This window comes from Felis catus, chromosome D3, assembly GCF_018350175.1.
Source record: "Felis catus isolate Fca126 chromosome D3, F.catus_Fca126_mat1.0, whole genome shotgun sequence".
Taxonomy (NCBI): Eukaryota; Metazoa; Chordata; class Mammalia; order Carnivora; family Felidae; genus Felis; species Felis catus.
In genome coordinates this window covers 415,083-441,230 of record NC_058379.1, presented here as the reverse complement: position 1 = coordinate 441,230, position 26,148 = coordinate 415,083, and the positions used below count along the sequence as shown (strand labels likewise).

Below are 26,148 nucleotides of genomic sequence, written 5' to 3'. Positions count from 1 at the left end.
GAAGCGTTAACTGAAAAACGGTCTATGGCCCCAGGAGGGCAGCAGGGGGAGGGGGGGAGGGTGTGCTGCAGCCCTTCGGGCACAGACACCACTCACACCGAGGTCCAGGCAGGGGCGTGGGGTTAAGTGTTCCAACCTCTCTCCTCCCGCCCGCTGACTGAGTACCTCCCGTGTTCAAACCTAAGCACAATCCCTGGTGAGGCCGTCCTTAGGGGACAGCCCCTGGGGGTGCAGAGCCGGGGAAGGAGGGGGGGGGATGTGGAGAACGAGCAGCACATACACACGTCCGTCACATGTGCCATTCTACTGTGTGGCTGCTACACACACAAGTTGCCCTGAGCCCTGGGGAAGCAGGTTTCTGACTCAGAGGATGCAGTCTATTTAACTAGTTCTGAAGATTCACACTTAAGTGTTGTCGTTGAGATACACTTTACTTCTAAAGACATCATAACCCACAATACATTATTTGGCTTTAAGCAGTCAATTACCACTTTAAAAGACTCTTAAATGAGGAAAGAGATCTTTTATATTTACCCACATATTCACCACTTCCAGAGCTCCTCTTTTCTTCCTGTAGATCCTCATTTCCACCTAGGATTTTCTTGCTGCACCAAAACTTGCTTTAGTGTTTCCTGAAATAAGGTCTATAGATAAAGTCTCTTTCATTTTGTTTCTCTGAGAAACTTTTTTTTTTTTTGCTATCATTTTTGAAAGATGTTTTTGATGGGAAATAGACAAACGGCAGGTGGTGGGGGTTTTATGTAAAGTTGTCTGTCCCTCACTCCGTTGTGTTCCAGCTCGAGTAGTTTCTGACCACAAGTGTGTGTGTGGTCCTCTGTTCTGTGCAAGTATCCTGTCTTTCTCCGGGTGCTTTACACCTGGTTCTCTTTATCATTGGGTTTTATCCGTTTGACTATGATGTCCATCAGCAGGATTTTCTTCATGATCTTGAGGTTCTTTGAACTTCTTGAATATGTGGAGTTACATTTTTCATCATATGTGTAAAAATTTCATCTGTTATTTACTCAAATACTTTCTTAGGCCTCTTCTCTGCCCTGTCCTTCTAGGACTCCAAGCGAATACACGTGCCTCGCTGTAACCAACTCCCTATTGTCTTTTCTTCGAGTCTTTTTTTTTCTGTGTCCATCAGTTGGGACAGTTTTTATTTTCACTCAAGTTCATTGATCTTCTATGTCTAATCTGCTCTTAATTCCATCCAAAGTTGTTGTTTTGTTTTAATTTTCAGATATTGTTGTTTTCATCCTGAGAAGTTCCACTCAGGCTTTTAAAAATACATCTTCCAATTCATCTGTCACATTCCTGTTTTCCCATATATCTATAAAAGCTATTTGAATATCCTTATTTAATGCCAACTGCTTCCATTTTTTCTGTATCTTTCTAGTGACTGATTTTTCTCCTGGTTACAAGTCATATTCTCATGGCTTCTGTGTATGCCAGCTATGTTTTTGGATGCCAGACATTGTGGGTCCAGACTAGCTTTCGATCTAGGATTAATTACTTCACTACTAAGATAATACTCTGCTGGGAATCCTACCTGATGCCCCATGTGTTAGAAGTCGTTGCCATTTCAGGTGGTGGGAATTTTATTCCCAGCCCTACATTGATTTCTGGGAACTGCTTGGCGGACTGCTTTCCAGCACTTTTCCTGGACTCAGGAAATTTCTGGTCACATATGTGCAAATCAGTACTAAGCCAAAAGACTAAGCGGACTCCTTGTAGATTTCTGCAGCCCTCTCTCTGGGAAGCTCCCTCCTCTCCAGTACAACTCCCTGCAAACTCTGGCTACTCTGGCCTCCCCAAATGCCAATTCAGCAATTCTCTTTGATTCAGCAAGACCACATTTGTTCCTTTCCCTGATCTGCAGCCTGGGAACTGCCACCAGGCACCAGGCTGGGCTCTTATGGGCTCACCTCACTCTCTACACCTTCTGCCAGGGATCACACACTTCCGCCTGTCATAGGTCTCGAAACCGTTATTTCATATACGTTTTACAGTTTCTAGCTGTTCAAGGCAGGGGATTAATCTGGCCCTTGCCGCATCACCACAGCAGAAAGCATGTCTTCACACTTAAAACACAGCTACCACTTAAAATTAACTACTTTTGTAACTTATATACAACACAACTCTATAGGATTATTTCGATAGAATCATGCTTACCAGAATTCTTCCAAACTATTAGGACTTCTCCTTCATACTGAGATCTCTAATTCAAGATGCTCAGTATTTCCTTTGCATATGTCTTCTCTAGTGTACCACAAATGATCCTTTCTTGACGAAACCCCCCGCTCAATTTTTACAACGACTGAGTTTCTCCTCGTGTTTAGGTCCTCTGATGAGAAGCTGTCACTCCTGACTACCAGGTTCTGCACTACTAGGATACTCATAAGACTTCCACACCAACAAGTCATTAACGTGTAATAAGCTGTGTGTTTCAGGAGAAGGCTCTTACGCTGTCTACGTAAAAATACCTCCCTCCTTTCTGAACTCTGCTGGGTGGGACCTGCATTCTCAGTGCACTGACAGGATTTCTCCTATCAGTCTGACAGATTTCCCATATTCATGGCACTCGTGCAGTTTCTAGATTACATGAGTCCTCTGATGAGCCATGAGCTGTGACTTCCTGCTGAAGGCAGTCCCACACTCACTGCATCCATAGTATTTATCTCCTGTGTGAATTCTCTGATGCCTCATAAGGTGTGACTTTCTAGTGAAAGACTTCCCACATTCACTACATTTATAGGGTCTTTCTCCTGTGTGAATTCTCTGATGTATAATGAGCTGTGCCTTCTCAAAGAAAGCTTTCGCACACTCACTGCACCCATAGGTTTTCTCTCCTGTGTGATTTCTTTGATGCTTAATGAGCTGCACTTTCTGAACAAAGGCTTTCCCACATTCACTGCACTCGTAAGGTTTCTCCCCTGTATGAATTCTCTGGTGCCTTAGAAGCTGTGGCTTCCAGGCAAAAGCTTTCCTGCACTCGCTACATTCAAAGGGTTTTTCTCCAGTATGGGTTCTCTGATGATGAACGAGGCTTGACTTCTCGCTGAAGGTTTTCCCACAGTCCCTGCACTCATAGGGCTTCTCTCCTGTGTGCGTCCTCTGATGTGATATCAGGCTTGACTTCTGGGTGAAGGCTCTCCCACACTCACTGCACTCATAAGGCTTCTCTCCAGTGTGAGTTCTCTGATGCGTCAGGAGCTGTGACTTCCCAAAGAAGGTTTTTCCACATTCAACACATCCATAGGGTTTCTCCCCTAAATGGGTTTTTTGATGTCTGATTAGCTCTGACTTCTTAAAGAATGCTTCTTCACAGTCACTGCACTGATAGTTCTTCTCTCCTGTATGAGTTACTTGATGCTTCACGAGCTGTGGTTTTCGGACAAAGGCTTCGCCACACTCCCTGCATTCGTAGGGTTTCTCTCCTGTGTGGATCCTCTGATGCCTAATGAGGAGTGAGTTCCTGCTGAAGGCTTTGGTACACTCATTACATGCATACGGTTTCTTCCCCGTATGAGTCCTCTGATGAGTGATGAGCTGGGACTTCCAAAAGAAGGCTTTCCCACAATCACCACATTTATAGGGTTTCTCTCCTGTATGTGTTCTCTGATGTGTAATGAGCTTTAATTTCTGGGAGAAAGCTTTCCCACAGTCACTGCAGCCAAATGGTTTCTCGACAGTATGCGTCCTCTGATGTCTTTTAAGCTGTGACTTCCTGCTGAAAGCTTTTCCACATTCGCTGCATCCGTAGGGCTTCTCTCCCGTATGAGTTCTCTGATGTAAAATGAGTAATGACTTCCTACTGAAAGCCTTCTGACACTCACCACACCCATATGGTTTTTCTCCTGAATGAGTCCTTTGATGAATAGTGAGCAATGACTTCTGTGAGAAGGCTTTTCCACATTCACTGCATCCATAGGGCTTCTCTCCTGTATGAGTCCTCTGATGTATAATAAGCTGTGACTTCTTATTAAAAACTCTGCCACACTCCATGCATAAATAGACTCCAGTATGTGTAATATGGTCTGCAATGAGCCACGACTCTCTACTGCTGGCCTTTCTACATGTATTGCAATCACAGTGTTTTATTCCACCATGGGTTCTATCAGGTTTGATGTAGAATAAAAATTTCTTACTGAGCTCATCAAGTTTCTTTCCTCCAAGGTTATTTTTTGAAATAAGAAACTCAAAACGATGTTTCAAATGTTTTTCACCTGTGCCACATTTATGGGGTCTCATTGCTAAATGAACAAAGTTAATGCTTGAATGAAATATTTTCCTAAAAACATCACATTCATCGCCTCTCTCCATACTTCTAAGCTCGTCTTGATTATCCTGGTGCCACATTTTGAGATTGTTATCTAGCCAGACTTCTTCTAAAAAGGAAAAAAATGAATCATACTGTGTAAATCCCCCAATGATTATGCTTATTGAACAAAACTTCTGAAATGGAGCCTAGGATTCCAGTTTAAAAAAAAAAAAAAATCTCCCAAATACAATCTCTCCTTATGGGACATGAAAAATGTTCACACACACTGTATGTTAACAAACTGGAATTTAAACGTGAGAAACAGTAGGTTCCTGTACTAGCGTTACATTTAAAGAACATACTCATTCAAGACCATCACCTGAATCACTGATATCACTAACTTCACCATCACTGAAACTATCTTTTGGGGTTATCAAAGAGTTCTCCAGAGCTCAGCATCAACACTTTTATTTAGGATTTTTGACATTTTAACTGAATGTATATAATCTATGTAATGAATCTACATGTAATCCTATCAATGAAAATTATTCCAAACCACAAGAATTCTTTTAACATTAGGACAGGCTTTTTTTCACCAAGTACAATTGTTTGTGATTTCTACAACACGACCATTTATTGGATTATTTTTAAATGAATGTTTGTTTGCTTTATGATATCATTTATTAGCAATGGTGAGGTAATATTCCCAATATACCCTGAAAGATAAAAGATCTGCCAAGACTTCAAATACAAGGCAGCTACTTCTCTTCTGTAGGATTTTTTGGAGGGAAGGGGGTTGGGGAGGTAGAGCCTAATCTAATCCTCAGACATATCAGAATGTCCGAACAAGGACCAACTAGAGCTGCTGGTATGGAGAATATAAGGATTCAGTGTTTTGAGGTTGAGTGAGTGGACGTATTAATACTATTCACTGAGTGGCTCAGTCAATTAAACGTCCCAACTTCAGCTCAGGTCATGATCTCACAGTCTGTGGGTTCGAGCCCTGTGTCGGGCTCTGTGCTAATGGCTCGGAGCCTGGCGCCTGCTTGGGATTCTGTGTCTCCCTCTCTCTCTGCCCCTCCCCCACTCACACTGTCTCTTTCTCTCTCTCAAAAATAAACAAACATTAAAAAAAAAGAAAGAGTAGGGACACCTGGGTGGCTCAGTCGGTTAAGCGTCTGACTTCGGCTCAGGCCATGATCTCGCGGTTTGTGGGTTCGAGCCCTGTGTCGGGCTCTGTGCTGACAGCTGGGAGCCTGGAGCCTGCTTCGGATTCTGTATCTCCCTCTCTCTTTGCCCCTCCCCCACTCATGCTCTGTCTCTCTCTCTCAAAAATAAATAAACTTAAAAAAAGAAAGGAAAAAAGAAAAGGTGATCAGGTTTTTTACCCCTTTGCTTAAAAACCCTTTGGTAAATACAAGTTTTCATCCTGACTCACGTGCCCTTGCACGTCCTGGTCTCTTCCAACCTCTCTGACTTCCGCTCACAGGCTCTTCCTCACTACTGCTCAGCCACAGTGAATGCCTTCCCACCCCTTCCATCCCAAAGGCCTTTTCTGCCTTAGGACCTTTTCATTTGCTGTTTTATTTGACACGCTTTTCCCAGCTTTCAGCAAGCCTGGCTCATTTAAGCGTAAACATCATTTCAAGAGCATACTAACGATACCCTGTTTATTTCCTTCCTGGCTCTCACCAAACAGGTAATCACCTTACTTCTGTGTCCCCCACGGGAATGTAAACCCTGGGGGCAGGGAAAAGGCTCGTATTTTTCACTGCTGTAACCCCACGACACAGCACACAGCAAGTGCTCAATGCACGCAGGATCAGTACTGTTCACTCATAACTGGACTTTTTTATTTTTTTTAAACATTTATTTATTTTTGAGACAGAGAGAGACAGAGCATGAATGGGGGAGGGTCAGAGAGAGAGGGAGACACAGAATCCGAAACAGGCTCCAGGCTCTGAGCGGTCGGCACAGAGCCCGATGCGGGGCTTGAACTCATGGACCTCGAGATCATGACCTGAGCTGAAGTCGGACACTTAACTGACTGAGCCACCCAGGCGCCCCATAACTGGACTTCTAAAGCAGTGCCCTTCCATGCCATTAATCTTGATCATTAACTTTGCATTTTAATACAAATGCTTCGTGTTTTATACTGAACTATTGAATAAATACATTTTTGCATTTTCTTCTATATTAAAATTCTCTGGTCCTGTGAGGCTATTTCATGGCTACTTCTCTCAATTCCTCTCATTCTTTATACAGCAGCTGTTCTAAACTAGTAGATGAACATAAAATCTATCTTCACAGGTGGTGGTTTCTAAGCTACATATACCCAGACCTAATAATCCATGTGAAGGGTACCCAGAGATCCATAATTTGAAATATTTCTTAAGGTGAGCAGAGACACTTGCTTAGATGAAAACCTTTGCACTAAAGAAATATTTGATAAACAAGAAAGGTCCTGCCTTACCTGGCCCCATAAGTCAATTAATGAAACATTTAATCAGTACACACCATAAATCCTACAGACAACAGAGAAGAATACGTTATTTGCCATCTTTCTACGTGGGGAAAAAAAACCTGTAAGATCTAATTGTTTAAAAATTCCAGATAACGTCTGACCAGGGCCAAGATTCCTACAATACAATACTAAGTGGGCAGGCCACCTGAAGAGAGGGACACTGTCTACGTGAGGAAAAGATATGATAATCAATGGCCCACGTGCAGAGAAAAATGTATGAAATGCGTGGAGGAAGAAACTAGTTCTAATGCAGCTGACCCTGACTTCTGGGCCAAGAAAATACAAACCAAAACTGAATAAAATGCTGCTATACCATGAGTTCTTCAATATAAATGTAGTTAAAAGATCACATGGCACATGGGGGTCTTGAGCCCAGCAGACGATGGGTTGAACGAGGAGCTTGGAGAAGACGAACATCAAAGGCACCAAAAAGCACCACGGAGCTGACCGCACAGGGTCAGTCTGCACAGAACAGGGAAAGAGGCAGAGCCCCCTGACCAGGTTCACGGTGTTAGCTTTTCATTCTGTATCCTTAGACTCACTGTCTGCTCTCTCTGGGTTTAAAATAGAAATCTGACCAATTAGAGGGACAAATTAGAGGGACTGACTCAGTGTTCCTTTAACAGGAAAAATTTATGAATTCATAAAGAGTTATGAGTAAAGAAGCCTAGCCCTGCAGGCTAGAAGTGCGGGAGAGAAGGGAAAGGAGACCGAGGAGCTGGGAAGAAGAGCCCAGCCCAAAAGCAAGGCCCTAAGTGCTAGCCCCCAACTTATGCTGCTGTATAGGAAAGGGGGTACGTGCCGCTATCAGCTCTGTGCAAAAAGGACACATCCTGATGTGGAGACCGGGACAGAGAGCACATGAAAACCCAGAAGGGACTCAGGGCACCAGTCCTGAGCCAACTCTAAAGATTTAGGAATTTCAACCAGTTTTATAAATAACATTTCAAACTAACTTTTCAAAACATTATAACCTGACATCAGAAACCTTATTAAACTTTCACTGTCTGTCACACACCTGATTACCTCTCACCTGAAAAGTTCTGACTTAGAACTTCATCTATTATCCATGGCTCTTCCTGCTCCAGCTTGAAAATCCCATGAGGCTTGATAATTTGATAACCTGTTAATTAGAAAAACAGACAACTTGGACCCAACTGCTTGGGCTGACGGACTCTTAAACATGAAGAATATTTACCACGAAGGCTAGAAAATAAACCAAGTGAACCAAAATCTTGTGATTGCGTATCAAGTGATCCTTGAAATCTGTAACTCAAATCCAACATTAGTAAGCATCTTCCAGGTGCCACAGTTACCAGACTCACGCTGTTTCCACAAGAACACTCTTACCCAAGAACACTAGGTTGCTATAGTTCTCCAGCATCACGTCTCTGTACAAGTTCTTCTGCGTAGGATTAAGCAGCCGCCACTCCTCCAACGTGAAGTCCACAGCCACATCCTCAAATGAGATCTAGAAAAGCGGATTTGCTGTTAAACCTGAATGGGCTCCATGCAGAATACATGCTTTCTTCTCCACGGTGCCAGGCAGCCGCAGGGACCCCTAGCTCCCGGTCCTGGTGCATGTGTGTCACACTTCCCTCCTGAGTGTGGGCTGCACTTACGGGCTCACCTCCGCTGAACACAATAATGATGGGATGTCACTGCTGAGATCAGGTCACAAAAGGTCACTTCCATCTGGGGAACCCTCCTTGCTCTCAGGGGGAATCCAGCTGCCATGCCTTGAGGCAGGCCTGTGGAGAAGCCCATGTGGCCAGGCACTGAGGCCTGCCCACTCCCACGTGAATGAGCTTGGAAGGGGAGTACCTCCCTGTTGCACCCTGAAAGGACCTCAGCCCTTCCTAACCTCTTGAGCACAGGCTTGTAGGAGACCCCGACTGAGAACCAAATGTGAGCGCAGCTGGCAAATTTCTAACCCAGAGAAACTGTGAGATAAACGTCGATGTTATCAGCCACGAAGGTTGTGGTAACTTGTTACACGGCAATCGAGAACTAACATAATATCCTAACCGTGCACTATACTTTGAGAGAGAGACAAAATGCTAAAATATTTATCATTATGAATTTACTTGTCTATCCATCCATCGATCCATTACAAAAGAATTTGGAACAGGTTGTATTTAAAGTCACTGTGCTTCTCAAAGAAGGTACCACTGGGTATCTGGGAACAATTCTTAGCTGAGGCCCACACGGTGTTAGACCCTCAGCATGCCTGGCCTCTACGTGCAAAATGACAGTAATGTTTTTTGGTTACTGTCAAAACCCAAACCAAACCTACATATTTATTATTATCATTATTTTAATATTTATTTATTTTGAGAGAGAGAGACAGAGCATGAGCAGGGCAGGGGCAGAGAGAGAGGGAGACTCAGAATCCGAAGCAGGCTCCAGGCTCCGAGCTGTCAGCACAGAGCCTGACGTGGGTCTTGAACCCACCAACCATGAGATGGTGACCTGAGCTGAAGAAAGACGTTTAATCCACCGAGCCAGCTAGGTGTCCCCCCGCCCCCCGCATTATCTACATATTTAAAACACTCTTCTCCCTCCAGGTGGTTTTGCACCCAAGTAGTAACAATTAACTGGCTCCTTCACATATCTTCTTGAACACATGTTTTGAGCATTAAGGCTCCCCAAACCAGAAAAAGTGTTAGAAATGTAAATATGAGTAGAACAAAAACCATGTTCTTAAATACTTTTTGGTCTTTTCAGGCCAGGAAATAAGGTGTTACAAAGGTCATGAAACAAGTAGACACAGGGTTTTGGGACAAAAGGCAAAGGAACTACAATAACAAAAACGAAACGATGTGGAAGAACAACAATGTTGCAGTATTCACGTTATCTGAATTTGACTTCCCATAATGCCCCAGTGATGAAGACAATGGTAGTATTAGACAAAAGTTGAATGAGCCAGAACAGACAGCCTAAAAATAGACCCCCCTAAACATGCTTGGTTCATTTTTTACAAAATGAATGCCATGAAGAAAGGAGTTTTTTCAACAAATGATGCTAGAACCCATAAGCAAAAGGATAAACCTCAACACTACCTCATACCATATAAAAATGAATTCAAAATGGATCACAGGCCTAAATGGGGGGAAAAAATCATAAAGCTCTAGGAAAAAACCCGTGTGATCTTGGGTTTGGCAATGAGATTAAAATAAGAATGGGGGGGGGGGGGCGGGGAGGGACACCTGGGTGGCTCAGTCAGTTAACTGTCCAACTTTGGCTCATATCATGATCTCACAGTCCATGAGTTTGAGTCCTACATAAGGCTCTGCGCTGACAGTTCTGAGCCTGGAGCCTGCTTCAGATTCTGTGTCTCCCTCTCTCTCTGCCCTTCCCTTGCTCGTGCTCTGTCTCTCTGTCACTCAAAAATAAATAAACATTAAAAAAAAAATTTTTTTTTTCAGTTTATTTTGAGAGAGAAAGAGCATGTGAGCCGGGTAGGGACAGAGAGAGAATCCCAAGCAGACTCTGCACTGTCAGAGCAGAGCCCAATGTGGAGCTCAATCTCACGAAGCACGAGATCATGACCTAAGCCAAAACCAAGAGCTGGACACTTAACCTACTGAACCACCCAGGCGCTCCTTGGCAATGAGATTTTAGGTACAACACTGAATGCATGGTCAACTTGAATGCATGGTCAACTTAAGAAAAAAATCAACGAAATGGACTTTTTCAAAATTGAAATATTTTCCTATATAAAAGACGCTGTTAAGAAAAGACAAGGCACGGACTATGACAAAATATTTGAAAACCACTTATCTGACAGAGCGCGTGTATTCAGAATAAACAATTCGTGAAACTCAACAATAAGAAAATACAATTAAAAAATGGGTGTCTCTTGAAACAAGGGAAATAAAAGCAAAAACGAACTACTGGGACCTCATCAAGATAAAAAACCTTCTGCACAGCAAAGGAAACCATCAACAAAGGTAAAAGGCAACCAGCAGAATAGGAGAAGATATTTGCAAATGACATATCTAATAAATGGTTAGTATCCAAAATATATAAAGAACTGATACAACGCAACACCCCCCAAAATGTAATCCAATTAAAAATGGGCAATAGATATAAACAGACATTTTCCCAAAGACATGTGGATGGCCAACACAGGAAAAGATGCTCAACATCACTCATCACCAGGGAAATGCAATCAGGGAATGGCTAAAATTAACAACACAAGAAACAACAGGTGTCGGCAAGGGTGCAGAGAAAAGGGAACCCTCTTACACTGCTGGTGGGAATGCCAACTGGTACAGACCCTGTGGAAAATAGTATGGAGGTTCCTCAAGAAGTTAAAAATAGAGCTACCCTACAATCCAGTAATTGCACTACTGGGTATCTACCCAAAAAATACAAAAACACGAATTCAAAGGGATACATGCACCCCGTTTATAGCAGCATTATCTACACTAGCCAAGATGTGGAAGCAGCCCAAGTGTCCATCAGCAGATGAAAAGATACAGAAGACATGGTATACGTACAATGGAATATTATTCAGCCATGCAAAAGAATGAAATCTTTCCACTTGCAACAATGTGGATAAAGCTAAGTAAGTTAAGTCAGAGAAAGATAAATACCGTCTGATTTCACTCATATGTAGATTTTAAGAAACAAAACAAACGAGCAAAGGAAAGAGAAAGAGAGAGAGAGAGAGAAAGGCAAACCAAGAAACACTGTTAACTGTAGAGAACACAGCGATGGTCACCAGAGGGGTGGCAGGAGGGGGGCATGGGGGAAACAGGTGATGGGGATTAAGAGCACACCCAAGATGAGCGCCAGGTGACATATGGGACAGTTGAATCGCTGTATCGTACACCTGAAATGAATCTAACACTCTGTTAACTATACTGAAATTAAAATAAGAAACTTAAAAAAAAAAACAACTCTTATTTAAAAAAAAGTCAGCTAACCAAAAAATAGACAAAAGATCTTAACAAGCACTTAACTGAAGAAGATGTACAGATAAAAAATAAACATATGAAAACATGTTCAACATCATTTGTCAATAGGGAAATACAAATTAAAACTATAATGGGACACTACATACCAATTAGAATTGCTAAAAACAAAACAAAAACAAAACACCCACACAAAAAGTGACACATGCCAGTGAGGATGCAGGGCAACAGCTCTCCTGCCGTGAAGTTGGGAACGCCAAAAGGGCAGTGACTCTGGAAGATGTTTTGGGGTTGAACAGAGACTTACTACTCCCAGGTACGTGCCCAAGGACACTCAAAACTTCTGCTCACCTCAAGATTTACGTTCAAATCTGTATGCACATGAACACAATTGCTAAAATCTGGAAGGAACCAAGCAGCCCTTCAGAAGTGAAAGGGTAAGCAAACTGGCAGGTTCGTACAAGGGGGTGCGACCCAGGGACCGCACTCAGCAGGAAAAGGAGCCCACTACTGATTCAAACGAGGGCGATGAATCTCGAAGACACAAGTGAAAAAAGGCAGTAGCAAAAGGTTATACACTAATGAGTCCGTTCTATGACATTCTGAAAAAGGCAAAACTGCAGTGACAGAGAACAGGTGAGTTGCTGCTGGGGTTAGGGACGCATGGAGGTGAGACGGGGAATTTCTGTGGAGGCTGGAGCTGTTCTAAATCCCGACTAGGGTGCTGGTCATGTTAATTTATACACGTCCTGATCACGAGGAGCCCTCCCATCAGCCGAGACATCTGGATACGCTCCTGGTGAGCTTGTCATTACCCGTGTGGATGCTCAGGAGCAAGGCCCCCGCACTCACCAACAGACGTGTCCCGTCAACCCAACGTGGAGACCAAACCTGCCTCCACCACAAAGCCCTCGAGTATGTGACTGATTGCCACCAGGACCCAGAAGACGCTGGCCTGTGGAGACTCAGATTCCGTCCTCAGTGGGGCCTGTGCACGTGCCGCCCGTGCCATCAGAAGAGGCTGAAACGGCCTGGACGTCACGTCTGGCCTTCCACACACTGGCCGTGGCTAGAAACTACCCAGACACAAGTTCCTGTGCCGAGGGCCACGACATTGACAGGTAGCTCTCATCGGGCCCTCTGCCCCGGCCAGAGGGTTTCACTGGACTCTGACTGCAGCTGACACCCTCTTCAAGTTTGGTTTAGCGTCCCCATGGGTTCCACTGACTTGGGCCACACTATCCAGGCACTACAAGACCACATTTGTTCATTTCTGCGGTTCCCTGGATTCACTGCATCTGAGAACGGCCCCAGATGAGCCATGCAGTTGTCTCAGTGGACACTTAAGGACAGACTTATGTGACTGACGGGAGGGGTCAAGATAGCCCCAGCCCAGATTACACAGCTCAAATGGGCATCCTGGGGCCTCAGTGCAGTAAGTCCCCAAAGGACACTTCTCTTTGCTGCCATGTGAAGACCAGGCTGTCTTCACAGACACACCCATCTTCCACAGTTACTGAGACCTCAGGCTCCATGGGGGACACAGCAAAAGGCTTCCATCCCCTATGACCTCTTCCTGAAGATTTGACGAATGTGAGATTATATAAAACTGTTTTAAAATCTTTTGAAAATTCTGGAGGTTTTGCTAGCCGATTCTTAAACATGATGCATCTTTCCGGTTGAGTTAGATAAAAATATCTGTACCTCTTACATACACCCTTCCCAGACAAAGTGTCTGGACGAAGACAGATGAGCTTTTAAAAAGCTGTGGGAGTGCCTGGGTGGCTCAGACTTCAGCTTAGGACAGGATCTCATGATCATGGGATCAAGCCCCAGCACTGGGCTCTGCACTGAGTGTGGAGCCTGCTTGGGATTTGCTCTCCCTTTCTCTCTCTCTCTGCTCTCTGCCACTCTCCCCTGCTTGTGCACGCTCTCTCTCTAGAATAAAAATTAAAAATAATTTAAAATAAATAAAGTTTTGATTACTAAATGGGGTACACTGATACAACAGAAAAACAAAAACAAAATCAACCTAGCACCTGGGGAAGCATGGGGGTAGAGAAATACATGAATGACGTTTGTTCTCTGGACTTGCTCCTAAAAGCTTCCCCCTCCTCCTGGAAAGAACAAAAAGCAAAAGACACACCTCCCAGTGCTGCCTCTCCAAGCTCTTGCGAATTCTCTGGATTTAGACTGACTGCTGAGCCAACACAGCAGCCTTCCCAACAGGGCTGACTGGAGACAGCAGACGGCAGCCTCAGTTCCTGTACTTTCCAGGAAGAGCATCCCCAGAAGTTGCCCACATCTAACAAAGAGTGGACTAATAAACTGGGGTCGTGGACACAGCGATTTGGAAGTAAATGCCCCAGGCACTTCCTCTAAAGCCAAGGACTAAACTACATTATTCAGACTTGACTAGAAACCCAGGGCAGAAGGGCCCACAGTGGAAAGCCACACTGGGGGCCGGCCCTGCTTGAGGTACCCTCCGTAAATCCTTTGTTTCCAGAAAAACCACACATGTCCTCTAGGGTTGCACTTCTGACCTGTGTACCCCAACCTTCGTGACACTCTCCATTTCTTGAGTCAAGAAAGTAAAAAGAGCTAAAGGCAGATACACCCACGCCCAGCTTTTGCCAACAGAAGCAAAGATATTTCTACCCAAAATGTACCAAAATCCCAACTGAGAGAATATGGGGACCATCTGAAAGTTTTGTAGTGGTCAATTCTGCCGGATGATTTAGGTTTCTTTCCTAAAACTGGAACACAGGTAAGATAGGTATCGGGGCCCACTGTTTCAGTCCTGAAACAAACTCTGTTCTGAGCTTTGCTTCAAATTTGTGCCCTTAGCTCACACTGAGGAACTCTGTAATTTCTTAGCACTGCGTAATATGTTTATTATAGGGCTGCTATTTAGGACTGTGTCCACTCTCTCATCCCCATCAATAGCTGTCCAAATATTTTGGGCTCTGCATCATCAGCAAGGTTTGCTTCTACTGAGTAACTAGTCTGCTTTTCGTCAGAGGAGACCACATAACTATTCCCGCTTCCCTTCCTGTCTCCACTTCTGGGAACATCCGAGGACAGCGGGCAGCTCACCTTCTTGTACATCCATGCTTCAACTTTAAGACTTTTGTATGATTCCACAATCCACTTCGTTCTTCTCTGACATCTTCTTTCCCAAGTTTGTATTTTCTGATTATGACTCAAATGTACTTAGAGCTTTCCTGCAAACCTCTCATATCTACATATAAAAACTGCCAGATGATAAACAAGTAACTCACCTGTGACTTGATCATTTTCAGCTGCTTGGAAAATCTGCTCTGTTCTGATGCTCTGGAGAGAGGCCTCTGGTCAAATGTCTGTACACTGAGAATGCACCCCTAGTCCTGAGGCCTCTTCTTTTTTATCTCACATGAGTTATCTTGTTCCTCAGAGCCATGCCCTGGAGATGCAGTGGAATTTCATTTTAGATGATGTCATTGATTCGGGACCCTATCTCGGATCTCTCTTCCTGACAACGCCCATCGGATTTAGTGGGTAAGAAACAGGGCGGAAGTCTCGGCTGGGCCAGACTGCATCTGGGCCGGGTCTGCGCCACACAGCACACTTGCAGCCCTGGCCTGCACCCGAGAACGCCACGTGAAAGCCACGTGTCTCACTGGTTCGGCCAAACATCCCCAGAGGAGCGTCACCCCACCAAATGCTCTGCAGAGGTCAACAAAGTTCAGGAACATAACCTGGGCTCGTTCACTCTGCAGCAGTATTTCCTGGGGACACAGGTGCTACAGAGTAAAATGCAACTTATCTCTAGGCAGGATGGTAAAGGGAAAATGGCTGTTAGACCAAGACGGTGAAGCAGCCTGGGGTGCTGGCTTTCTACTCCAAAACCAGCCCTGCAGTGGAAAGAAAGCCTAGATCAGAGAAACTAACAGAAACAGTAAGAAGAGAGGCCCTGGGGGAAGACTAAGGCTCCCGTGTGGGTCTGAGGCGGGGCGGGGGGGAGCCACATCCACGACAGCGAGGAGGCATGAGGAAACTTCCCCGTGGTGCCTCTTGGTGCTCGCCGGGACAAAACCGCCTGCCCTTTCCCTCAGAAGCCAGCAGGGACAGCCCAGGCCACGCTTCCAAGATCAAAATCCCTGCAGAGTGAAGGGGCCGCAGAGATGACAAGGGCTGCCCTTCGTCACCTCCCACAGCCCTCCGTACAAGGACGCTGTCCACACCTGCTGCTCAGGGTCTCCGACCCTTGACGGCAGGAGATGCTTGAGGGGGTGGTGGGACAGCACTGTGTGTTCTGCAGGATCCACGTTGTCGGCCCTGGCGCCCCTCCCCTCCCCTCCCCTTCAAAGGTGCAGCCTCAGCCCTCCCCTAGGGCAAATTACCCAGAGTGCAGGAGAGCAGCTAACACTCTAGAGGAATATGCATGAGCTCAGAGGCCAGTAAAGGCAAATACTAAAACTAAGAAAAAAATATTAATTCTCCCTCATGCAAAAAAAGAGAAAAAGACTCCCCTGACTCCTCTTCGCAAAGTATTTACTTTTGAAAACCCACAACCGTACATTCTCTGTTCCTTTGAGATACGTATAAATCTCTTCTAAAGCTAAATAAGCTTCGTCCAGCTTCCCACCCCAAAACATCTTTCTTAAGGACCTAGGAGCTATCTCTTTGAAATCATCGGGAAGATACACCCCTATTTCCCAATCTCAGGAAGGGCAGGGGCCTGGCCAAGTGCCTGACTTTGGCAGCTGATGTCCCGCTGCAGTCCTGTCACCAACACAGAGGTCTATTTTCCCTTTGGATAAAGGTGATTGGCTAACACAACCAGCCACCCCAAGTGCCAGGTAAGTAGCATGAACCATGTGCGACACATTATCATTTATCTTGAGACCACGTGGACATGGGTTCTTCCGGCCTGGCTGGAGAAAAGAGGGAGATTTCTTTCTGCCTTTGCAATCTCTTTAGCAGGTTGTCTGTGAAGCTCACTGCATTCCAGTTTAACCGCTTTTCTTTTTCTTCTGCTTTTGTGAGATTTGGGGGTTGGCAGATTTGGGTTTTAATTATTTCCCCAACAGACCAAATAACCAGATAACTGAGTACAACCACTATTTTAAAAGCTTTTTAAGAGATCACAAACCACCTAACAGATATCTCAGGCAGAATTATTGGAACAAATGAACCAAGATTTCAGCTAAGTATAATAAACAAAAAATACTACATCTTGATGTGTACACATACTTACTTTGAATTCCTCCACTGCTCATGGACCAGGTCACTTACATTCAACCAGACACAAGATCAGAGCCGGGGACTCCACAGCGTGAGGTCACAAAGAGATGTCATTTCCTTCCTAAGAATACACCTAAAAGGAAATGTTCAAAAATCACAGTACCCAGTAAACTTGGGGACAAGAGGGACAAATCCCACCTTTCGCAGCAGCCCTGCCAAGAGAGGTCTGTCTGGCACTTGTGGTCTCTACCTGTGGTCTAGGGTGTTTGCTGAGCACCTAAGCTCCCGGTGCTCCCAGCTTGGTCTCCACAGGCTGACAGGCTACTTAAGAAGACTGGACACGGTGGACTGGTCGGTGGGCACTTTTCCAGCAAATAAATGGAACAAAGAGATAATATAGTACCTGTGGAAGGTTTAGGGCAAGAGCTCTTTATTTAAAGGCACTGTTCTATTAAAGAATAGGTGAGGGTGTCTTCAATGTCCCAATGGACACAGAGACAAATCTGCTGCAAATGAAGATAGGAAGTTATGCTTGGATGTTAGCGAACTGCCAGGTTTTGCCTCAGGGCAACTAACAAGAGTGGGGCCAGACCAGCCCCCCCCCCCCGCCCCGAGGCAGTTACTACCCACCCCAAGTTGGGCCAAGGGCTGGAAACAGACGAGACAAAGCTGCTCTCATCACCAGATGCTGCTTGGTCAGCAAAGCCCATGCCCTGTGCAGACAGTGAGCAGGCAGGAGAAAAGAAACATCTGAACACATCTTAGCCTTGACCTGACCCTGTACATCAGCTTCTGACATCATCTCCTGAGGGCCTTGAAAGTCTCCCACCTTATGATGAAGAGAATGGAGGGACGACTTGGGCCAGTAAGTGGAGACATCAACAATATAAGGAGGTTCCCTTATATTGAGGTTCTCACATCAACAATATAAGGAGGATCTTGTGGGGCAGTCAAGAAAGAATCGAAAGACGGGCTGGATTTTGAATATTGGCCCAAAACAGTGGTAGAGGGCAGAGCAAGGGCATCCAGAGCAGGAAAAATTCCTAAAAGTGGGAAGGGAGAAGAATGACTGGGGTTTTGCCCACTTGTGGCGTATATACATAAAAGTCAGATCCCCCCAGGGAAACTGGACTCTGTTTAGTCCAGCGTGAAGAGTGTAGGGCTGGAGGGCAAATCTCTGAGAAAAGGTTCTAGGATAGCAGAGAGCAACATTCAAAGGTGAAATGCCTCTTTCCAAGATGCCCAGGAAGCTCTCCTGGACACAGGGGTCTCAACAGTCTGGGAAGCCCTGAGTGAAAAAAGAGAGTTGTTGCCATCCGAACCTGGGGTCCCTGAGATCCAAGGCCCACGTGCCCCAGGAGCTTCTGTTTAGCTTGGACCCCTTTGGGGTTGATGCACGGATCTTCTCTCACCTCTGGAAAAGGGAATGTGCCGACTATACTAACATCCCAAACTGCCACTCTCGTTTCCTCCTTCAGGATCCCGACGTACTCCTGCACCCCGCCCTCACACGCACATGCACATTCAGCACTCTCAGGTACACACACACTCACACACACATGCACAGTCTTGTTTACGGGCCAGGAGAGCAGCAGTTTGCTGAATGCCTCTCACAACCAGGCCCTGTTCTGAACACATGGGAGAGACGACTTAAGGTCCCAAGACAGGGTCCCTGTCCTCTAAGAAATGCATTCTAAGATGGAAAACAAGTAAATAAAGTAACGTCAGACTAAAAGAGTGCTCACAGGAAATTTTAAACGTGACAGAGGAAGGGGTGGGTGGAGGGTGCTCCTTCCCACGGCCAGAAAAGGCATCCTGGAAATGACTTTTAGCTGAGTCCTGAACAGAGGATGGAACCCACTGTGGACGCCTGTGGGAAGAGCATGCCCATCAGGGAGCACCACACTCAAACGGCTGGAGCTAGAGAGAGCTGAAGGCGGTTCGGGGATAGAGGAGGGCAATGAGGCTGAACCAGCTGAGAACGCTTAAGGGAGGAAATATTTCGGTAAAAGGAGCCGTCACTGACCAACAAAGTGATGTGTTGGGTGAGAAAGACCAAAGAACAAAAGAGAATATGGTCATTTAACAGAAGTCACTCTGTGGGAGTCTTGCCTGAGCCAACGCATGGTCAGCACTCATTGAGACTACCCACACCCACAAACACAACCACACAGGCCCATAATCACCAAAGATGGCCTCAATCACACACGAGGTCCAACAGACCTTGCATGACTGAACCCCCAGCCACCCCACCCCACGGACCAACCTTCAGCATTCACAAGGCTCCCAGTTCCCCACCCACCCACCTGAGAGTTCTCCAGCCCCCATTTCACTGAACACAACAGGGACCTCACAAATTTCGGACCGCACAACCACTGAGCCCCATAAGCCCCACTCCCACTTATCCCACTAGCCCATCATCCCACTAGGACCCTCATTATTGATTCCACAGGCCGCCCCTCCAGGACCTTCAATTACACATATGGTAGGTCTCCAGTGACTGCTCTACAAAGCCCCCAATCACCAACCCCCAAGTGACAAAACCAACGCACAGAAGTGCATCAATCAATGGAATCCAAAGTCTCTCCACAGCCCCGCCCCCAATCAGATCCCCTTAGGACCCTTTATTCCTGACCATTCCAGGCTCCCCCTCGCTCAGCCCCAAGCACCCCGCATGGTCATTCCTACAGGTCCCTTGACTGATTATGACGGCACAGCCCCTCATCACTGATTCCCACAGGCTTCTAAACACTAACGCCGAGAAACCCGTCACTGGCTCCCCTACACTCCCATCCAGTAATCTCAGCAGAGTCTACTCATTGACTAGGAATGGAGTCAGTGCAATCCTCAACACTGAGTCCCAAAGGACCCCTACAGAATTCCAAGCCCTCCCTCCTTCAGTTGCCCATCCACTCACCTTAACAGCGCCCCAATCACCGGTCCTCACAGAACTGAACCCAGGGGATGCCCAATCCGTAATCATACGGGGACCCCAACCACTCACTTCCATGACACCCCACTTTCTAATCTACCCCACGCTCACCCACCATTCACTAGCACCCCTACAGATCCTCACCATCGTCACCTGAACGGGCCGCCAGCTCCGCCCTGCCCTAACACGCTACCTCCAATGACTCTAGTTACTACCCGCACCGTCTGCTCGCTCACAACCCCCACAGGCCACCCACCAACTCGTATCCAGACCTTGTCACTGACACGCAGTGCCCCAGTCCCTGACGCCTCAACCACAAAACCTCCCAAACACAGGCACAGACCACTCAGCAGCACAGGCCATCCCGGTCCTCCCCCTCCATCGAAACAGCTACCGCTGAACTGCCAAATAGAAGGTAAAGAAATACCTTAGTCCACAGTTACTGCAGGAGGCGGGGGGCATACTACAATAGGGAGAACGCTGTGGCCGGAAGAGTTGCCAGCATCTACGCAGGGCAAAGACTTACGTGGTTCCTTCCACGGAAAGGGAGATACAAGGTCAGAAGAACCAGGAGCGTGGAAGGAAAGGGCAGGACGATCAGAGAGTAGATCAGAGGAGGGCAGTTCTCGGGAAGGAGGGGGCGCAAAGCAGCTCAAGTAGGGAGTGACTCAAAGTTCAGGGCCTGGGGCGGGGGTGGGGAGGCGGGGGAGAAGGAGGCTTAAGTCCCACGTCTCAGTAACAATCGTCTTCTCCTGACTGCTCAGTGGGGACGGCAGTCCAGCTCACCGCTGGTGGGGCAAAGGATGGGAGTTTGGAGGACTGCTCTCCGGCCGCGTCACCGGCCAACAAGGGGGCACGTGTTACGCAGAACACATGCTTCCTGGAACAGGAGACGCGGGGAGACGTCTTAACCTTCCTGCTTCCCGGGAGCCCAGCGCTCAGTACAATCCAGCACGGTCACCAACCAACAGGCCTTCCAGTCGAAGAAATCCTCGGGCCGCCAATTCTGAGCTCCCCCAAACACACCTCCACGAAGATCTTATGGTTCATCCACACCGGGCCCACTTGCCGACCCGGAGGCATCTAAATCACTGACGAGCAGAGTCCTAATCACTCCGGAAAACCACCCTTCGGCCGCATCCCCGACGGCACACACTCGCCGTCCAGCGTCTCCACACTGGGGCAGCTTCAGGGACTTCCTCTCTCCCGATCCCTGCCCCTCATGCCCAGAACTGCCAAGCCCACGAGTCTCGGCCTCCGCCCAGAGCCGCTCCCACTACGACTCGCGCCAAAGGGCCCCATCACCCACTTAATTCCCTCCGCCGGCTCCACAACCACTCGTCCGCCGCGAACCCCGGCTCACTGATTTCTCACAGACACTCCAATCCCTTGACCCGCGAGCGCCCCACGATTGGGCCGGCTCCACCATCTCCCTCACAGCCTCCTCGTCACCCACCACCACAGGCGGCTCCGCCAGACCCCCAAATCTCCCTCCTGACACCCACAGTCGCCGCCCGCCACACCCGTCCCATCCCCACGCGCCCCCAGGCCCCTAAAGCTGCCCCAGAACCGCACCGCACCGCCCCCACGCCACGCCCCACCCGGACCGGAACCGGCGCCTGCGCTGCGTGGCCGGCCCCCACAACCTCCCCTCCCCCCCCGCCCCCGCCCCGGGTCCTCGTCGCACCCGGCTCCGGAGCCAGTTCGTGCGCGCGTCAGGGTTCACCGCGGGGCCCCCCGCGGACATCAAGGCCGCCCCGGCCCCCGCAGCCTCGCCGCGTCGCCCCTACCCCCCACCTCAGGCTTCGGGCCGCTGCGCCGGGACTCACGCGGCCCACCTCGGAAGTGTGCGCGCAGAACTACATTTCCCAGAGTGCCGCCCTCCCTAGAACTACATCTCCCAGACGGCTCTGCGGCGCACCTCCCCGGATTGGCAGGTCGGAGGTTTCCGATGGACCTCCTCTCCCGCGCTGCCTGAGGGTTTCTGGGTCAGAAATGTCAGGCGGAGCCGCTCTCCTCAAAATAGGTCTGTGGGTGAACATAAATGTGCCACCAGGAGGAAACTTCTGTTCCTTTACATTTCTGATGCTAAAGCGAAGTCATTTACAAAGTCAAAGTAAGTGAAGCAGGTAAATTCTAGTGCATCCAACTCAGCACTGACCAAAGTAATGAAAATAAATGAAATGAGGGCTTTAGGGAGAAAGAAACTTTAACTGTGGAAAGAGGAAGAAATTAACGAATATAAAAGCAGAAGTTAGGGGCTCAGTCGGTTGAGCGTCCGACTTCGGCTCAGGTCATGATCTCACGGTTCGTGAGTTCGAGCCCGGTGGCGGGCTCTGTGCTGACAGCTCGGAGCCTGGAGCAGCTTTGGATTCTGTGTCTCCCTCTTTCTCTGCCCCTCCCTCACTTGCACTCGGTCTCTATCTCTCTCAAAAATAAATAAACATTAAAAAAATTTTTTTGAAACAAGGAATTAAAACAGCAAAAACTTGAAAAGCCACGTTTTTAAAATAAAATATAAAATCATACTAGAAATTTTTATCCAAAAATGGGGAGGAACAGCAAAAACAGCTGGTAAAGAGAAAATAGAAACAGCCATAAAAAACAAATTTAAGGGGCGCCTAGCTGGCTCAGTTGGAGGAGGGTGTCACTCTTGATCTTGGGGTCCTGAGTTCAAGCCCCACATTGGGTATAGAGATTACTTAAAATAAACTAGGCGCGTCTGGGTGGCTCAGTTGGTTAAGTTTCTGACTTCAGCTCAGGTCATGATCTCGTGGTTTATGGATTCGAGCCACAAGTCATGCTCTGTTGAGACTTGGAGCCTGAAGCCTGCTTTGGATTTTGCGTCTCCCTCTCTCTCTGCCTCTCTCTCTCTCCCAAAAATAAAATTAAAAAAAAAAAAAATTAGAAAAAATTAAAAAATAAATAAACTGAAAAAATTAAATACTTGTAAAAGAATATTTTACTCAATTCTCTGTAGTATGTTAATAAATTTGGAAACCAATGAAGTACATGTTTAAAGGAATAGTTAGGTAACTAACTTATTTTAAAATAGTATCCATGTAGAACTAAAGCCAGTGTTAAAATGCTTTCAGCTCCCAGCTCAGATGTTTTAATGGGTGATCTGAATCCTCCACACTATGAAAGGACATAGTTCTTGCCAATTTCCAGAAAAATCTAGATAGGAGGGATGTTCTTCTTAACACACAGGTAGCAAAATACTTATGCCATAACGAGACAAAGGTTAAAAAAAAAAACTCTAAAGCAATCTCAGTTCGGATATTTTTGTGAAAATTATGAAAAAATAGCAAATGAAATCAAGCAATATTAAAAATACATATCAGGGCGCCTGGGTGGCTCAGTCAGTTGAGTGTCCTACTTGGCTCAGGTCACGATCTTGCAGCTCGTGAGTTTGAGCCCCACCGTTGGGCTCTGCTGACAGCTCAGAGCCTGGAGCCTACTTTGGATTCTGTGTTTCCGTCTCTCTTTGCCTCTCCCCCCACTTGTGCTATGTCTCTATCAAAAATAAAATGTTTAAAAAAAATACATATCACAACTAAGTAGAAGGCATTGCAGGACTTTATAAACTAATGTAATTAGTAATGTAATGTAATTATTAAAGATTAAAGGGGGAAACGTGCATCATCACCTCAATGGATACTGAAAAATCATTCAATGAAATTCAATCTGGAATGTGTATTTTTAAAAAAAATTTTTTTTTCAACGTTTATTTTTGGGACAGAGAGAGACAGAGCATGAACGGGGGAGGGGCAGAGAGAGAGGGAGACACAGAATCGGAAACAGGCTCCAGGCTCTGAGCCATCAGCCCAGAGCCCGACGCGGGGCTCGAACTCATGGACTGCGAGATCGTGACCTGGCTGAAGTCCGACGCTTAACCGACTGCGCCACCCAGGCGCCCCTGGAATGTGTATTTTTAAAGAATTTACTCATACAGGGGAGCCTGGGTGGCGCAGTCGGTTAAGCGTCCAACTCTTGATTTCAGTTCAGGTCGTGATTTCACAGTTCCTGAGTTCAAGCCCCGTTTGGGCTCTGCACTGACATTGCAGAGCGCGGTTGGGGTTCTCTCTCTGCCTCTCTCTCTCTCTCTCTCTCTCTGTCTCTCTCTCTCACAATAAGTAAACTTAGAAAAAAAAAGAACTGTGTTATAGCTACAGTTTTTTTCACATTTAAAATGCTCATAAAATTTCAAGTAAGAACTCTCAGATATGGGGATGCCTGTGTGGCTCAGTCACTTAAGTGTCTGCCCTCAGCTGAAGGGAGCTGCCTCACCCAAGAGTAACCTCCTTGTGGTCAGCCCATATCCAAAAACTGGTCAATATAAGGTTACAAAGTCCCCACCCCTTTACCTCAACTTTCCTCATCTCTGAACAACCAGTTTCAGAGATTCTGTGAAATTAGTTGAGGCCTCTGTTGTGAAAGCATCACTGTTCAACTTTACCCCTCTGTCCGGTCCTGCTTCCCTCATTCCCGCACGGTGGTCGTTCCTGAGAGCCGTCCCTAATACACCACCCGTTCATTATAAAGTCTGTTTCCCGCAAAATTCAACCTACTGCATGCGTATACTTACTGTCCTAGCTAGCTTATAAATCTTAGAAAAATAAATTTGTCTCATTCTTTGCTGAGTCCCTTAAGGGAATAGACTTAGTAGATATTCTACAAGAGCACAGTAATAGGAAGATCTAGAAAAGCTAACACTGAGAAGAAACTATTACGGGGGCGCCTGGCTGGCTCAGTCTGTGGATCACGTGATTCTTGAAATCAGGCTTGTTGAGTTCAACCGTCATGTTGGGCGTGGAGCCTACCCAAAAAGTAGGAGGAGGAGGAAAGAAAAGAAGAAGAAATGGTGATGTAAAAGACAATTCCAAAAATGAAGAAATAATTATTCTAGGGGTATTCCATATAAATTAACCAACCAATCCAATATCTAATAAGAGCCCATTGTTTCCAAATTTGGGAACAAAAACAAATAAGAGCACTTTTTAAAGTTTATTTTGAGAGAGAGTGTGAGCAGGGGAGAGGCAGAGAGAGAAGGAGACAGAGCCACATTCTGTAAGCATTTATGGGAGAAACAAAGCAGCAATGACAGAAAATCTCACGATCTTGAGTAATTATAACAACACCAAAAAGGCAAATTAAAGTCTCAAAAACCTGGTGAAAGAACAAGTAAATAAGCCAAAAAAAAGCAAAGGATATATTAAAAGTAAAGGCAAACAACCAGACAACACTGGCAAGAACTAAAAGATGGAAAGTAACGGACATCTAGAGAACACACTGTTAGAAAACCACAGGCCCAAAGTGGGGGCACTCGTAATACCTAACCTAATACGGTCCCAACTTCCTAGAAATGCAATCCTAATAGGTCAGCACCAATAAGATAATCTGTCACATAGCCCTTTTCATCCCCCAAAGGAAGAGGAGGTAATCCACACTAAACATCCTTTGTCCTCAAATGAAGGTGATCTTACCTAAAATAATCTTTTTTTGTTTGTTTATGACCTCTTTGTCCTGCCTTTTAAAACCTTTTCCTTTCTGTAGCCATTTGAAGCTCCCCTCTACCTGTTAGATGGAATGTTGCCTGATTCATGAATTAATTAATAAAGCCATTAGGTCTTTAAATTTTAGTTGGTTTGATTTTTCTTCAACAACACTATCTAAAGACTGTTAAGCATGCTAATCTTTATGTGCACATGGCACACTGTCCCGGATAGGTTCTATATTGGACCACAAAGTTAGTCTCAATAGATTTACAAGGATTGAAATTAAAACAAGACAAAACTCAACATACCGAAAAAGTCTAAACTGATAGAAATACAAGTCCTGAACTCTTTTCTTTATTCCACTTGCCTCCAATTTAATCTTCCCTTTCTATCTGAATCCAGAGCTACTCAGTTATAGACTCATAAAACTGCCAAGCAGATTATATTTTTAGCAAGTCTCAAAAATATATTCTCTGCCTAGTTCTCTGATTGATGTAAATTTGTACCACCACGTAAAACCTTTCTTAGGCTAGCCTCCAATCCTCCAATCTGGATTGCCATTTTATGTCATGTAAGTAAATGTAAATGCACAGGCTCTAATCCTACAGTCTTCCTTGATCTTTCCATAGGGACTTTAGTCTCTTGCTAATCCAGGTCTCCTTATTCATAATTGTGTGCCTACATTTTTGTCTTTATTTCCCTATTTCATTCAAATATTTGTTGAATAGAAAGCTTTTCTTTAAAAAAAAAAAAAAAGATTTTCAGGCAGAAAGGCCTTT

At 46.0% G+C, this 26,148-nt stretch overlaps 1 protein-coding gene across 1 annotated transcript; it reads right to left on the bottom strand.

Moving 5' to 3' along the window:
* Window positions 1-412: 412 nt before the first annotated feature.
* ZNF605 (zinc finger protein 605) lies at window positions 413-19,213 on the bottom strand. The gene is made up of 7 exons (XM_011287675.4): window positions 17,570-19,213; window positions 17,190-17,342; window positions 16,953-17,072; window positions 14,995-15,155; window positions 8,142-8,262; window positions 7,825-7,914; window positions 413-4,394 (listed from the first exon to the last, which is right to left on the bottom strand). Exons 4-7 carry the CDS (start codon window positions 15,007-15,009, stop codon window positions 2,599-2,601), a joined length of 2,022 nt encoding a protein of 673 aa, XP_011285977.2. The 5' UTR covers window positions 15,010-15,155; window positions 16,953-17,072; window positions 17,190-17,342; window positions 17,570-19,213; the 3' UTR covers window positions 413-2,598.
* Between the last annotated feature and the right edge of the window lie 6,935 nt (window positions 19,214-26,148).

What these genes read in the sequence shown, in the direction of transcription:
- ZNF605 (XM_011287675.4), bottom strand. An exon ending in TAGCAACCTAGTGTTCTTGG is followed by an intron (nt 7,915 to 8,141) that starts GTAAGAGTGTTC and finishes TCTAATTAACAG; the next exon opens with GTTATCAAATTATCAAGCCT. An exon ending in TCTAAGTCAGAACTTTTCAG is followed by an intron (nt 4,395 to 7,824) that starts GTGAGAGGTAAT and finishes TTTCCTTTTTAG; the next exon opens with AAGAAGTCTGGCTAGATAAC.